At 38.7% G+C, this 15,008-nt stretch overlaps 2 protein-coding genes across 4 annotated transcripts in view; one reads left to right on the plus strand and one right to left on the minus strand.

The window, feature by feature from the left end:
• Positions 1–97: 97 nt before the first annotated feature.
• RAG2 (recombination activating 2) lies at positions 98–8,505 on the minus strand. The gene is made up of 2 exons (XM_004369808.2): positions 7,073–8,505; positions 98–2,259 (listed from the first exon to the last, which is right to left on the minus strand). The coding sequence occupies exon 2, from the start codon at positions 2,229–2,231 to the stop codon at positions 648–650; it is 1,584 nt and encodes a 527-aa protein (XP_004369865.1). The 5' UTR covers positions 2,232–2,259; positions 7,073–8,505; the 3' UTR covers positions 98–647.
• The window catches only part of IFTAP (intraflagellar transport associated protein), a 91,254-nt gene continuing 78,694 nt past the window's right edge, over positions 2,449–15,008 (plus strand). Inside the window, exons 1-2 of one of the 3 annotated variants that reach the window (XM_023738424.1) lie at positions 2,449–2,705; positions 6,618–6,694. The gene's annotated coding sequence lies outside the window, so the exon portion shown is untranslated. The remainder of the gene's footprint in view (positions 2,706–6,617; positions 6,695–15,008) is intronic. The other 2 variants (XM_023738431.1, XM_004369809.2) reach the window with 2 other exon arrangements.

A 15,008-nucleotide genomic window follows, 5' to 3' on the forward strand; every position in this document is an offset into this window, starting at 1 on the left:
TGAAGAAGGTGCATGCAGATAGCTTGAGAAGATGTAACAAACTTGGTCAACGTAATAAACTTCATACAGAGTCTTTTCCTCTTCCGTCTGTCAGTGGATATACACACGTCTCAGCTATAAGAAACTTGTTCTATTCATGAGCATAGCACAAGGGGCGATCTCAGAGGTTGCATAAAGAGTAATAGTGTGGGATACAGGTGATCTCAGTTTTAATTTTTGGCCAACCAACACATTGCTATATTGCACAAAAATAAGTCATTTAATTCCTTTGGGTGTTAGTTTCTTTACTGGTTAAATTTGTCTTAACTGCTTAATAAGATGTGACCAAAAAATCATATGAGGGATATAAATATACCTTGATTACTTTACTGCTTTCTTCTGTGCTTAAGATGTCTTCAAGGAAAAAAATTCAGATTGGAAATTCTCATTTAAGATACACTTGAGTAAAATATTTTCAAAATGTATAGTTCTACAATGACTCTGCTTAGCATTGTGTTACGTGCTGTCTTTCCTGACACTTAATTCATGTAACTAAAAGAAACACAGCCGTTTCAGAAACAAAAATAGAAATATAATTTCTATCATCATGATTCTTTAAAATAGGTTTAAAAATTTAATGCACTTGAATCTCAAAGGCTTTTGTGAAACTAATCAAACAGCCTTCTAAGAAATGATTTCTTGGCAGGAGTCAAGATTTTCCCAGGGCCTTTTTTGCGGAGGGATTTCAGTGGGGGCTTCTTTAAGGGTAGGGACCTTTTGGGGGTGTGTAGTGCTCTTGCTATAGCCACATGCTCATTGCAGTAGTACTTGTTGCTTCCTTCTGATAGTTGAATGAGCGTGCGTTCTGCGAGATCCATGCACTGGGCGTGGACCCAGTGACCGTCTTCATGAGAGCAGTAGATCATGGCGGGTTTGTTGAGTTCAGTTGAATAGAATGGTACCCAAGTGTTGATATCCACATCACAAGTACGGCAGCATGTGATCCAGTAGCCCGTCTCAGACTCGTCTTCCTCATCATCTTCATTATAGGTGTCAAATTCATCATCACCATCAAAACTATCTGCCTCTGCACTGAAACAAAATTCTTCTGAGTCTTCAAAGGGAGTGGAGTCCCCTGGGTCTTCTGTGGATGTCTGGCTGTTTGTGAATGTTTTCTGATCTTCGTTCCCATCCTCTTCAGTAAATTTCAACATATAGAAATAAAATGCTTCTGAAATAGCCTGCTTATTGTCTCCTGGTATCCCAAGGAAAACAGTTCCATTTCCCATGTTGCTTCCAAACCATATCTTGCTGTGCTTAATATCTGGGGTCCAATCTGGGGTCTCCATCTCCCGAATTTCTATCTTGTTGTCCTCTAAAGAGACTATGTTGCAGACCATTCTTTTTTTATCCTCAAGCTGATAGCCACCAACAATAACGAATTCATCATTGCTAGTTTGAGTCAGGATTGCGCTGGAGACAGAGATTCCTCCTGACAAGACTGTGCAACTCACAGCTGGGCTACCCAGGGGGAGATCAACGCTTATCCTGTACAGGTTGGCAGGGCGGATGTTATTGGCAAGTGAATGGCCTCCTAAAATGTAAATGGTATCATTTCTGGCAATGGAGACATGAAAAGATAGCCCATCCTGAAGTTCTGGAAGAATGTATGATGTACAGCACCCATATTCAAAATCCACCAAGAAAACGTGAGGCTGGCAGTCAACTAGGCTGTTCCATTTTTCTGTGGTTCTTTGGGCAGAAGGTATGTATGAACGTCCTCCAAAGAGAACACCCATACTTTTCCCCCGACTATACACCACATCAATGGAATGGCCATATCTGGCTTCGGGAACATCTCCTACTAAATCTTTCTCTATGCAGCGAAAAGTAACTCTTTTGTTGTTCTTGCAAACAGCAGATATGACATAAATCTTATCTGAAAGCTCATTGTTTGGCGTTTTCCCTCCATGGACAATGTATTGATGCTTTTCAGACTCAAAGCTGCCTTTGAATGTGCAAATGGCTGGGTAGCGAAGAGGAGGAAGATAGCACGAATCCTTGGAGAAAAATACAGGCTTCAGTTTGAGATGGTTATGCTTTATATCAAAATGGAAAACTCCAGTGGGGCAGGCTCTCTTAGGCCAACCTTTCTGGCCAAAGAAGAAAACTTGTCCATCAAACCGCATCAGTGAGAAGCCTGGTTGAATTAAGGCTATATTATTACTGATTGTTACCATCTGCAGTGACATATTTTCTGATCGTGGGTAGATCTTTTATCTGAAAGAATTAGAAAAGTAAATTGACTTACTGTATCTCTTCATAAAAAAAATCACTGTGTTTATACTCCCTTACATGTTAAAAGTATGTTAAAAATTTTCTCCCACAAGCTTGTGATGGGACTGAATTAACAGAGTCCAAGGTGCTAGGTATGCAAAGAACCACAGAACCTTTCTGCCTAATGTAATTCGAACAGCTAGGACATATTTCAGACGCGGACTAGCCTCGTTCAGAATTCTGGGAATTGTAGTCCTTTTTTACTTAAAGATTTACCACTCGTCAGCAGAAAGAACTACATTTCCCAAGAACGAGTACCCTGTGGCATGCGTGGTTGAGATAGTTTGTTGCTCCAGGAGTGGAGAAGCGTAGGACGGCTTTCTGAACAGAGACGTGAAAAGTGCGAAGTGTTTAGATGGGCGCCAAGGCGGAAAACTAGGGAATGGGAGGTGAGAGTCGTTGATATAGACCCAACATCCGGGTTACGGGGAGGTTACAGCGCCTGGACCCGTGTTAGGCAAACTCCAGCCCCGGTATTGCTGGAGCCTCTCCTGGGGACTCAAACAAGGTGACCCGTAGGAAGCACAGCTGCTCCAGGGGGAGCGGAGTGGCAGAGTTGTCCTTACTGCCTTCTGTCTGGACGCTTGGGGGCTTGACACAGAATTTAACCCCTGAGGATCCATACGTTGCTTCGGGGCGGGGGAAGGAAGAGGTCCCGATGTTACAAAAGCTATGACTATTTTATAGGACCAAAAGATGAGTTTCTGAATGCCTAGAGTGCGGGAGAAATTATATGATAATGATTTTTACCACTCCTAATCTTAGTTGGAATCTGCTCGACAGCAACTAACAACAATAGTCTTAGTAATGGAAATAACAGTAATTAGACTTTAGCGAGTACCATTTTAAAGGCCCTTTGCTTTATCAGTCTCTCTTATTCCTGTTTTTAAGGTTCTTTTAGGGAAGCACGGAGCCCTGGTGGCGCAGTGGAAGCGTTTGGCTGCTAACCAAAAGGTCAGCAGTTTGAATCTACCAGCCTCCTTGGAAACCCAAATGGGGCAGTTCTACTCTGTCCTATAGGATCGCTATGAGTCAGAATCCACAGGACGGCAATGAGTTTGGTTTTTAGTTGGTTTTTTAGGGAAGCAGAGAAGGTTCTGACACATATTTCTGTTTTCTTGGTAGGAAAACAGAGTTTAGTGGTCCTTATTTCAAATCTCTTTTCAGCCGAAGAACTTTGACCAAAGGAATTCTTTGGTAATTCTTTAGTAAGCTGGTACTAAGCAAAGAAGTGCCAGAATTAATGAAGGCTTAATATTTGTATTACAACATTTACAAAAGGTATTCACCAGATGAAGTAAGCTTGATAAATTATTTTGTTATTATTACCTACCTTAGAGAGATGTCAGGAGCCTTAGTGTGGAATGCATTCCCTGTTTGAAGAGTGAAGGCTTAGGCACCAAAGTTTAAAGGAAACAAAATAGCACAGATTCCTTGACTTTTAAGAATGAATTGTTAATATGCTTCAAAAACTGAAAAATAGTGGCTAAAAGTATGGACTCTGAAGGTTGAATGGCTGAATTCAAATCCTGGCTCTGTCACTAACTAACTACATGACCTTAGCAAGTTATTTAGCCTTTCTGTGCGTCAGTTTCCTGGTCTGTAGAATGAGATAAATTTACCTACCTCAAAGATTGACAGAGTAGAACTGCACCGTAGGGTTTCCAAGGAGTGGCTGGTGGATTTGAACTGCCTACCTTTTGGTTAGCAGCCTGAGCCCTTAATCACTGCACCACTGGGACATTAGAAGATATAGTTAGCAAATCAATACATGTAAAGCACTTAGAACAGGGCTTTGCACAGAGTAAATGATAGTTACTGTGTTTATTTACTATGTTTATACTTGAATTTATCGAAAGTGAGGTTGTTAGTGCGCAATTACCTGTCATGCAAGATGATACTTGTAATGTTGAAGATGATTAGAAAGGGCTTTAGGAGCTGAGGAAGTGGTCAGTGGTCATAGATTGATAACATTTTGGACTAGCAAGAATGGGATAAATATATATGATGAGGGGTCTGGTGTCAAGTTCAATTTAAAAAACAGGAAATATTTCATTCTTCTTGCTACCCTTTTTCTAATCCCTCATTTAATATGCAGTCTTTGAGTTTGGATTGTCTGAGTCCAATCCTGCTCTAACACTTAGTTGCTGTGTAGCCACCTTGGACAAGTTATTTTCTCTTTCTCTTTGTTATTTGTACAATGAGGATAATATTAGTACATATTCATTGGGTATAAATGAGATAAAGGAAACTTGAGGAATAAACGAGATAAAGCAAACTAAAACCAGTTGTTGTTTAGTGGACTCTGACTCATGGTGACCACATATGTTTCAGAGTAGTACTGTGCTCCACAGGGTTTTCAATGGCTGATTTTGTGGAAGTAGATTGCCAGGTCTTTCTTCCGAGGTGCCTGTAGGTGGACTCAAACCTCCAACCTTTCCATCAGCACCCAGCATGCTTACCATTTACACCAAGCAGGGACTCCATAAATGAGATAACATATGTAAAGCACACAGCAGTGCCTGGCATAAAGTTAATACTTAATAAATGTTAATTGATACACTATTTATTTTTATTACCCCATAAAGGTTCCTTGGACTGTTTAGAATCTATGGTCCCTCTAGTGAGATGTTGGTGGGGTTTTTTGTTTTGAAGCATTTCTGTAGATAAGGTGTAATTAATTGCTTAATATCCTCTTAGACTTAAGATTTTTAGTTTACTTCAAATGATTCGTGATGGGAGATTCCTCAGGGTGTGATCTTTTAATCTAAGTTGTCTTGTGGGTTATATTAAATTAAGGGAGGAAATGGTGAATGAGAAGAATTACTACCAAAGTCATAAAGCAAACCTCTTTCTTCCTCAAGCCATGGTGGTGTGTAGTTCAGCAACTTACCCCGCTTGTGAAATAACCTGGCCAAGCATTTCATTTATTCATGCCCTGTCGTGAAAAGAAGACATCTGTGCAACTAGCAAAATGCTATCCATAGCAATAAATACATGGGGTTGCTATGAGTCAGAACCGACTCGACGGCACCTAACAACAACAACATAGGAACCAGAAGGAAATATTGTTGACCCTCAACTCAGTACATGATTATGCTCAGCACGATGAGTGATTGTTCTCAGAGAGTTGCCCATTTTTGGGTTGGAGGGAGTCCTGAAACCAAGTCTACTTGTTTCAAACACGTATGAAGACAGTTATTGGGATATAAAACAAGCCAAACAAGGATAATGGATCCCAGATCCCAAGGCGATAAACATGCACTAAGAACACTTGCTTTTAAACAGCAAGCTTTTTAAAGACAGTTTTCATTGTAGCCTGTTAGCTTCCTTATAAGGTTGTCATAGACATTTTGGCTTCTCATAAATAAAAACAATTATTTCATATAAAACAGAACCATTTTCTTGGGCAAGACATAAGGAAGACTGCCCATGTTCATAGCTTGGTCAAGGTCCCTAAAGATTTTTGAGACAGAGTTTCTGTTCTCCCTTTGATGCCTTGCTGTTGGCTCGCTTTGTAATATCAGGGCCCTAAAAACAGTGGTAAAGTTTATTACTACTGAGGTGAGTTACCTTCTCTTGTAGTACAGTTCAGGTATATGTGTATTTATTTTCTTTTTAATAAAACTTTTTTTTATTATGGTAGATATATAAGTAACAAAACATTTGCCATTTCAGCAATCTTCACATGTAGAGTTCAGTGAAATTAAATATGTTCATCGTGTTGTTCAATGTGTATTTAATTTTTAATCACCTATTTTAAACCGTGGCCAGATGATTTATGTATTTAAAGAACAAACAGGAACATTGAAAGTGTTTTCACATTCTTTTGCCACATTTATGTAGTTTTTGAAGTTTTACTTTACTGACTTGAATATCTTTTTTGCTTGAGTAGACTATTGCATATTTTCCATGGTTTTAATATGACTATATTAGCTTCAGCTTGGTTTTTAAAAGAGTTTTTAAAGGATTATACTAGCACTAAAATATTCTACCCGAGCATTTTTATTTAAGTAGTCTAGACAAAAACAGGAAGATATTTTTAAAAAACAAGACACTGTTCTTCAACTGAAGGAAGTCTCAAAGTCAACACATTAAAGACTCTTTCTCAAAGACAGAAATAGAGGACCATTAAACTTATACTATTTCCCCAGCCCCATGCTGACATTCCTCAGCAGGGAGACTTTGATTTATTGTGAAGCTAGGGCAGAGTTGGGAATCAAAGGAGGGCTAATGGTGTGAGGTCTGGGTTTGTAGTTTCTTACATCTAAACTGAATTTTTTTTTCTTTTCCTTCCAAAGAAAGGTAATATTTTCTGAAGCATTCACTCTTACTGACAAGTATTGTCCGAGTTTTCCTGATTGCTCTGAAGTAGCAGGTAACTTCATACGACTGCAGGCATTTAGTGCATAAATTAATACTGTCTTGCATGGTCAATCAGGTTTGAAGCATACATTATTTGATTTTTGCTGGCATTAAAACTAGGTTTAGGTTTTCCCTCTGACACGTATGCCAGAGAAGCACGTATCCATCAGGATTTGTACATAGTGCTCTGAAGGCATAGGAATTAAATCCTTGCTGCAGTCTAAGACCAAAAAGCCACAGTTTCCAGATAGTACATCATCCCTGTCCTGTGTAGACACCCGCTCCACCTGTAATTCACACACTACTGAAGTGTGGTATCACCTTTCCTTAAAGTTTACAAACGTAGGCTCCCATCTTTTAGCTTTGGTAGAAATCAAGGTATTGGACCTACCTGAAGGCCAGCGGGGCTGTTCACCCCTCTCTGAATGTTTGCCGCTAAGCCAGGTGTAAAATGTCAGCACTTGGGACAGATGCTCTGACTGCCCACTGTGACTGGCAAGCCGAAGGCTGACAGTAAAGAGAGCGTGTGTATGTGCCTACAAGTGTTCTAATGAACACAGAGCTAACGGGAGTAACTGACTGTGACTTTTTTTTTCCTCTTTAGATGGTTGAGGGAGATATCCACCAGGGTGTACCCTCAAGATTTAACCATTTCATTACTAGTGAAGAGTGGAAACACAATTCAGTATTCGCTTGGAAAGAAAAATAAATGCTGGTTGAAACCTGTTTTATTTTTTAATTAAAAAAATTTAGAAAAACAGACAAAACATACAATTACCATGATTTAACTTAATACTGTCGTGAATCGAATGGAAAATTATTTGCTCTAAAGCAAAGACCACTAATACCCATGCCAGTCATTTTAACTTTGAATTGTTCCTCTCTGGTCTCATTTAATACAAGGCTGAAAAGGAATTCTAGTTTTTAGAGGCTTACTACCAACTTAATGACGGTAAGCTACTGTGTAATACTGTATGGTGTAATGATTAAGAGAATGGGCTTTGAAGTCAGGCTAACTTGGTTTTCTCTGCTAGCTTTATACTTTTTCAGATGGAGTCATCTTAATCTGTAAGCCTTTGTTTTCCCATCTCTGAAATGGGAATAATAGAAATATTTACCTCCTAAGATTGGTGCAAAAATATTAAATGAGATAATGTCTGTAAAGCACTCAGTCAAGGTAGATACTCCACTGTGGTCTTAATAGCAAGAACTATCTTGGTAGCCTACCCCACCGTCACCCCAAAGTTTTGTAGTTAAAGGAAGAATAAACCAAAGGGTTGAGAACCGATGTGGCAAGAGCTGACTTAGTTTTCAAATAATTCATTAAAAACAGTTATATCAAGAGAAATACATACCACCTATAAACACATCACCTAACCATAAAACTTTTCATTTCTTTGTTCTCTTTTCTATTTTTTATCCAAATATGTGCACATTTTTGTCTAGTTGTATCCAGAATGCATTTAAATGGTTTTTGTTTGTTTAATCTAACATTATTTCATATACATTATGAACTGTATATTTTAATTTCCATTGTGTCACCTTTATAATAGTTAATAGTTGCATAAAAGTCCATTAAATATATCATAATTTATTTAACCATTCACTATCGTTAGTCATTTAATCAATTTCCATGTAGCTTAGATGATAGAATGCAATGATCAGAGGTAGACAGATCTGGGTTGGAGTTTTAGTTCTGCTACTTACATACTAGCTGAATAACCTTTTTGAGCTTCAGTTTCTTTATCTCAACAATGGGGATGATACCTACCTTATTGTGAGTATTAATAGATACAAAGCATCTGATAGGTAGAATGTACTCGGTAAATCTTGCCTACTGATGACGATGCTATAAATATATTTGTATAAGTGACTTTATTTTCTTTTGCAAAAGTTTAGGATATATTTCAGGATTTATTTCTTTCTTAAAACTGTTGAGTAGCTCAGTTACTTTGTTGATCCTCAGTTGAAATGTTGATCCATCCTTTAAGAAAGCATTGTCATCTCTTCTAGTTATTTCCATGACAATTGTTTTTGCTTGTCTGCAAAAGGATATTGGGTTATTTCCCCAGAGTATTTATGGTATCATATAATGATCGTGTATTTGAAATTACAACAAACAAAAACAATAACAGCTCTCATAACGCTGATGTACTGGGTATCTTCATAATAAATTTAAAATAAGAACAACATGAAAACCACGGGCAAGTCTAACCAAATGTTTTTGCCTTTGATTTTACTAACAGCAAAACACAGGTGGTTTGTAGCAACGTGTTGAGTTGCTGAATGGGTTAGTTGTCTTCTGAAGACTGGAAATTAGCAACGGATTTGGAAATGGGTTTTAAAACCCTGAGCCCTTGCCACACCATTAGACTTGTGGTAATCTCAGCCAAGGTGCCTGATCTACCAAGGTCTTTAGCATAGAAACTAATTATTGAGTAGCTACTGTGTACAATCATGTGGAAAATTAGAAAAAATAAAAATCACAGACACAGGTCTTACCATTAAAGAATATATGTGACAGTAGAAAGACGCAAATTTTAATTGTGGATAAACACACTTTACATTCTTCCTACATTCAGCCTTTCTTAAAATCACTAAGAGGGAAATCACAATCATAGTTACTCAGCCCATTCTTAAACCTTGAGGCAGAATCTAATTCAAACTCCTAGTGAAATATAAAGGAGTCCCTGGGTGGTGCAAACGGTTAACTGTGTGACTACTAGCTGATAGGTTAGCTGTTTGAACTCTTAGAAGACAGGCCTGGCGATCTGCTTCCGAAAGGTCACAGCCTTGAAAACCCTATAGAGCAGTTCTACTTTGCACACGGGGTAACCAGGAGTTGGAATCAATTTGATGGCAACAACATACTTCCATAAATCAAGACAGTGGACAATTAAAGAACACAAGTTGGTGTAATTATAGAATAAAATAAGCTTTATTCCACCGGGGGAGATACAAGACCTAGTAGTGGAGTATAACCTGTTGAACTTGTTGCCATTGAGTTGATTCTGACTCATAGTGACCCTATAGGACAGGGTAGAGCTGCCTGATAAGGTTTCCAAGGAATGGCTGGTGGATTCAAACTGCTGACCTTCTGATTAGCAGCTGTAGCTCTTAACCACTGCACCAGCAGGGCTCCAGTAACAGGGTATACTGACATAGTAAATGAACAAAAAAGGAAGAATAATTGGGGAAAAAAAAATAGAATGTTAAACATGGTAGACAACTTCAGGTCCAATCCCATTGTTTTTACATTTAAACTAGCCAGAAAAGTTAAATAACTTCACAAAGGTCACCCAGCTTCAAGGGTGTATGTACGTGGTGGGGGTGGGGAGAGGAAGGGGAGAAACACTGTTTTGTGAACTTGTGACAGTTTTCAAGAAATGCAGTGCTCAACCCGTGTTTCTATCCCCATTTTATAAATGGGGAAGGAACTTAAATTGTCACTCAGTGAGTTAACAAGTGTTTGCAGTAAGGTCAAGGGCAGATTCTCAGTGTTAGGATAGACGTCGACAATTATTTCTCTTTTAATAAGTGGCTAATTTTTAAGGAAATAATATAACTAGTATCGGAAAGGGAGATGTGTGGCTTGGTTGAGTCACACCCTATGAACCACGACTGAAACTGGCAAAGAAAAGAGGAAGGAAAAGGAAATATATAGAAGGACATAATCTACAGTTACTATGATGGATTTCTAAGAGGAGAACATGACAAGTGACTTGTCATTTTTTATATAAAGGAATTGATTAAATATGGCCACCTGACCAGAATGACTGGTATTTTCCTATAAAAATTCCATGGTCTTTGATTTAAGGTGGACTAAATATGTTTTCTGTAAAATAAAATGGAGGCAGAGAGGAGTTTTGCAATGTTGTGCTGGGAATAAATCTCTTAAAATTTATTTTTAGATGAGGGATTTTCTCATTTTGTTTTTTATTTCTACTTTTGAGTATAGAAAAGATGTTAACAAAAAGATTTTGTGTGTGTATGTGTGTGTTGTGAACATTGACGCAAAATTGCAAATAAAATACTGAAAGAAATTGGAAGCTAGGGTAGCACTGTACTACTTCTTAAAGGCCATTTTTTATCCTACAGTCATAGGAATTTAGAATTAAAAATAGCCAGGAAACACATCTCTAAAATCTTATTTCTTTTAAGAGAATGCTAATACAGAGGTTGATTTTATTTGCAAGATCTGGCATTTTGAAACACTTAGAAATGAATCCCTACAAGCAGAGTTGATTTAGTTCCCTTGGTCTACACCTGCTCCTAACCAGCTGTGCAAGTTTTGCTTTAAAGTAGGTTTTCTGGTGCTGTACCAGTGCCGTGCCCTGTGCAGGTGGCTGGCAGGCCAGGGAAGTTGAAGAGAATTGGATCACTTTAATTAAGAGTGGGTGCCTATGTGTCACAGTTGTTATGCAATACAGATAAAAATAAGCATTAATAGGACATTGCATCCCATGTGAAGGTGGGGATTACATTTGAGCTAATAAATCTTTTATGATTGAAATATTATTGTGTGAGATATATACTATACATACATACGTGTGTGTGTATGTATGTATATATTTGTTGTTGTTAGGTGCCGTCGAGTAGGTTCCGACTCATAGCAACCCTGTGTATCACAGAACAAAACACTGCCTGGTCCTGCGTCATCCTCACAATCGTCGTTATGCTGGAGCCCATTGTTGCAGTCCATCTCGTTGAGGGTCTTCCTCTTTTTTGATGATCCTCTACTTTACCAAGCATGATGTCCTTCTCCAGGGACTGATGACTCCTGATAACATGTCCAAAGTATGTGAGTCTCGCCATTCTTGCTTCTAAGGACCATTCTGGTTGTACTTCTTCCAAGACAGATTTGTTCTTTTGCCAGTCCATGGTATATTCAATATTCTTCGCCAGCACCATAATTCAAAGGCATCAACTCTTCTTCAGTCTTCCTTATTCATTGTCCAGCTTTCACATGCATATGAGATGACTGAAAACACCATGGCTTGGGTCAGGTGCACCTTAGTCTTCAGGGTGACATCTTTGCTTTTCAACACTTTAAAGAGATCTTTTGCAGCAGATTTGCCCAATGCAATGCTTCATTTGATTTCTTGACTGCTGCTTCTGTGGGAGTTGATTGTGGATCCAAGTAAAGTGAAATCCTTCACAACTGTAGTCTTTCTTCCGTGCATCATGACGTTGCTTATTGGTCCAGTTGTGAGGATTTTGTTTTCTTTGTGTTGAGGTGTAATCATACTGAAGGCTGTGTGGTCTTTGATCTTCATTAGTAAGTGCTTCCAGTAATACATGTAAAGTTGATTTAGAAATGCTGCTGCTTTATGGATTCACAGCTTTATCAGGGCCCTGGAAAATATGTTCACTGAAACCCTCACTGTTGTCACCCATAGGTCACTGAAGCAGTTGATAACATTTCTGAGGACAGGAGCTCAGTTTTGAACACGGTTGAAGTATGTGTACAGTACATTTTTCTTAATAAATAGACTAGAGATAAGTTAATGGGCTTATAGGAGTTTTGTTTGGAGGTAAAGGTAGAGTGTTTACTCGTGATTATACACAACTCTAAATTTTTCAAAAACGTGAATAAAGAAACAAAAATAGTATAGAAAAGGTAATCTTTCTGATTTCACAAACAATAGATTTTCTGTAATTTGTCTTCTGAGTACACCTGGCAGGTTCCATATACATAGGTAATCTGTTTTTTATAAAAGCAATAGGGAATGAGCAGGGAGAGAAAGTCCAAATGCTTAACTGTTTGCATTTTTCTTTGTTTAATGGAATTAACTATGTAATTGAAAACAGGCTAATGCTCAGTTGACCTGTCTCAGTGAGTCAGTGCAGACATTTCTGGATTACTTAAACAGCTGGGAGGAAGAGTATGTTTTGGGGAAATAAAATTGATTTTATACAGTCTGCTGATGAACAGCAAGGCTTAATGAATGATAGCCTCAAGAAACCTCATTACAGTAGCTTGGATGGATGAGCAGGAAAGAGAACCAAATTTTTTCAAGAGAAGGGTTTCTGCTTAAACATGTAATTTTATAGATGAGTATTATTCCCATCCCCCAGAGCTTTCTGCAAGGGGAAAACAAAACGCCTGAGCTCCAGTATTCCTGGTAAACTCTAAGTGATACTTTTCTTTTTTGAAATCTCTTTTGCATTAATTGGCTTATTCTTCTCCTCCTGCTCTCCCCCTTCCCCCTTTTACACTTTTATGTTAGAATAATTATAGATTCACAGGAGGATTCATAGATTGTAAAAAAATGTATAGGGAAATCCCATGCACCCTTAGCCCAGACTTCTCCAATGATAACATCTTGCATAAAAACCAGTTTCCAGTTGCCTTTGAGTCAAATCCAACTCATGGTGACCCCGTGTGTGTCAGAGTAGAATTGTGCTCATTGGGTTTTCAATGGCTGATTTTTCAGAAGTAGATCACCAGGCCTTTCATCCGAGGTGCTTCTGGGTGGACTCGAACCTCTAAGCTTTTGGTTAGCAGCTGAATGCTTCACCATTTGAACAACTATAGTACAATGTGAAAATTAGGAAACTGATATTGACACCACCCACAGAGCTTATTCAAACTTCATCAGTTATACAGGCACTCGTTTATGTGTATGTGTGTAGCTCAGTTTTATCATGTGTGTAATCTTACATAACCACCACTACAATCAAGATATACCACTCTACCATCACCAGAAGACTCCTTCATGTTATCCTTTTATAGTGACACCCATCCGCTTTCGCTACCCCCAATCCAAACCAAAAACCAGACCCGTTGCTGTTGAGTTGGTTCCAACTCATAGCGGCCCTATAGGACAGAGTAGAATTTCCCCTTAGGGTTTCCAAGTAGCGGCTGGTGGATTGCAACTGCCAAGAGCTTTGATTAGCAGCCAAGGTCTTAACCACTGAGCCACGTCTTCTCCATCTCTATAATTGTTATTTCAGGAATGTTACATAAATGGAATCATGTAGTATGTATCCTTTTGAGATTGGCTCATTTTACTCAGCATAATTTCTTTGAAGTTCATCCAAGTTGTGTGTATCCATAGTTTGTTCCTTTTTGTGGCTGAGTAGTATTCCATGGTAAGGATACATTGTGATTTGTTTAACCTCTCACCCACTGAAGTACTGAGCCCTGGTGGCGTAGTGGTTAAGAGTTCCGCTGCTAACTAGAAGGTCAGCAGTTTGAATCCACCAGCCGTTCCTTGGAAACCCTATGGGGCAGTTCTACTTTGTCCTATAGGGTCGCTATGAGTTGGAATCAACTCGATGGCAATGAGTTTTATTGAAGTACATTTGGGTAGTTTCTAGTTTTCGGCTATTACTGATAAAGATGCAATGAACATTCATGTACAAGTTCTTGCTTAAAAATAAGTATTTATTTCTCTGGGATAAATGCCCAAGAGTGCAATTGCTAGATCATATGATAAATCCATTTTTAGTTTTGAAAGGAATTACCAAACTGTTTTCCAAAGTGGCTGTACCATGTTACACTCCCACCAGCAATGTATGAGTGAACTAGGTTTTCTTCACCCTTGCCAAAATTTGGTGTTACTGCTATTTTTCATTTTAGTCATTCTGGTGGGTGTGTAATGGTCTCTCACTGTGGTTTTAATTTGCCACTTACATATTCTCTTCAGTGAAATGTCTGTGCATGTCTTTTGTCTGTTTTTAAATTGGATATATTTTTTTTTTTGCTCATGTTCTATTATTTTAAGCTAATTTTATTTTATTTTTTTTATTGTTGTAATTAATGAAGTTTACATTTCTAGTTAGTCTCCCATACAGAATTGTTTTTTTTAACATACATTGTTATGAGACCCCAACTGCTCACCGCATTCTGCAATAGCACACTCCTCCCCTCCGCCCCTGATTCCCCATGAACATTCAACTAGCTCCTAACTTTCTCTGCCTTCCCCTCTCACCTCTGGACAGAAGCCACCCCTTTGGTCTCTTGTATCTACTTGTCTAAAAGGCACATTCTTCACAAGTATCACTTTATGTCCCACAGGCCAGTCCAATCCCTGTCTGAAGAATTGGCCTCAGAAATTGTTTTAGTTCTGGGGTGATGGAGAGACCAGGGGCCATGCTTTCCAGGGCGCCTCCAGTCTTAGACAGACTATTAAGTCTGGTCTTCTTACTAGAATTTGAGTTCTGCATCCCATTATTCTACTGCTCCATCAGGGACCCTCTGTTGTGTTCCCTGTCAGGACGTTCATTGGTGGTAGCTGGGCACCATCTAGTTCTTCTGGTCTCAGGCTGATGAAGTCTCTGGTTTATGTGGCCCATTCTGTCTCTTGGGCCAGTACTTTTCT

Source organism: Trichechus manatus, unplaced genomic scaffold (assembly GCF_000243295.1).
Source record: "Trichechus manatus latirostris isolate Lorelei unplaced genomic scaffold, TriManLat1.0 scaffold00006, whole genome shotgun sequence".
NCBI lineage: Eukaryota > Metazoa > Chordata > Mammalia > Sirenia > Trichechidae > Trichechus > Trichechus manatus.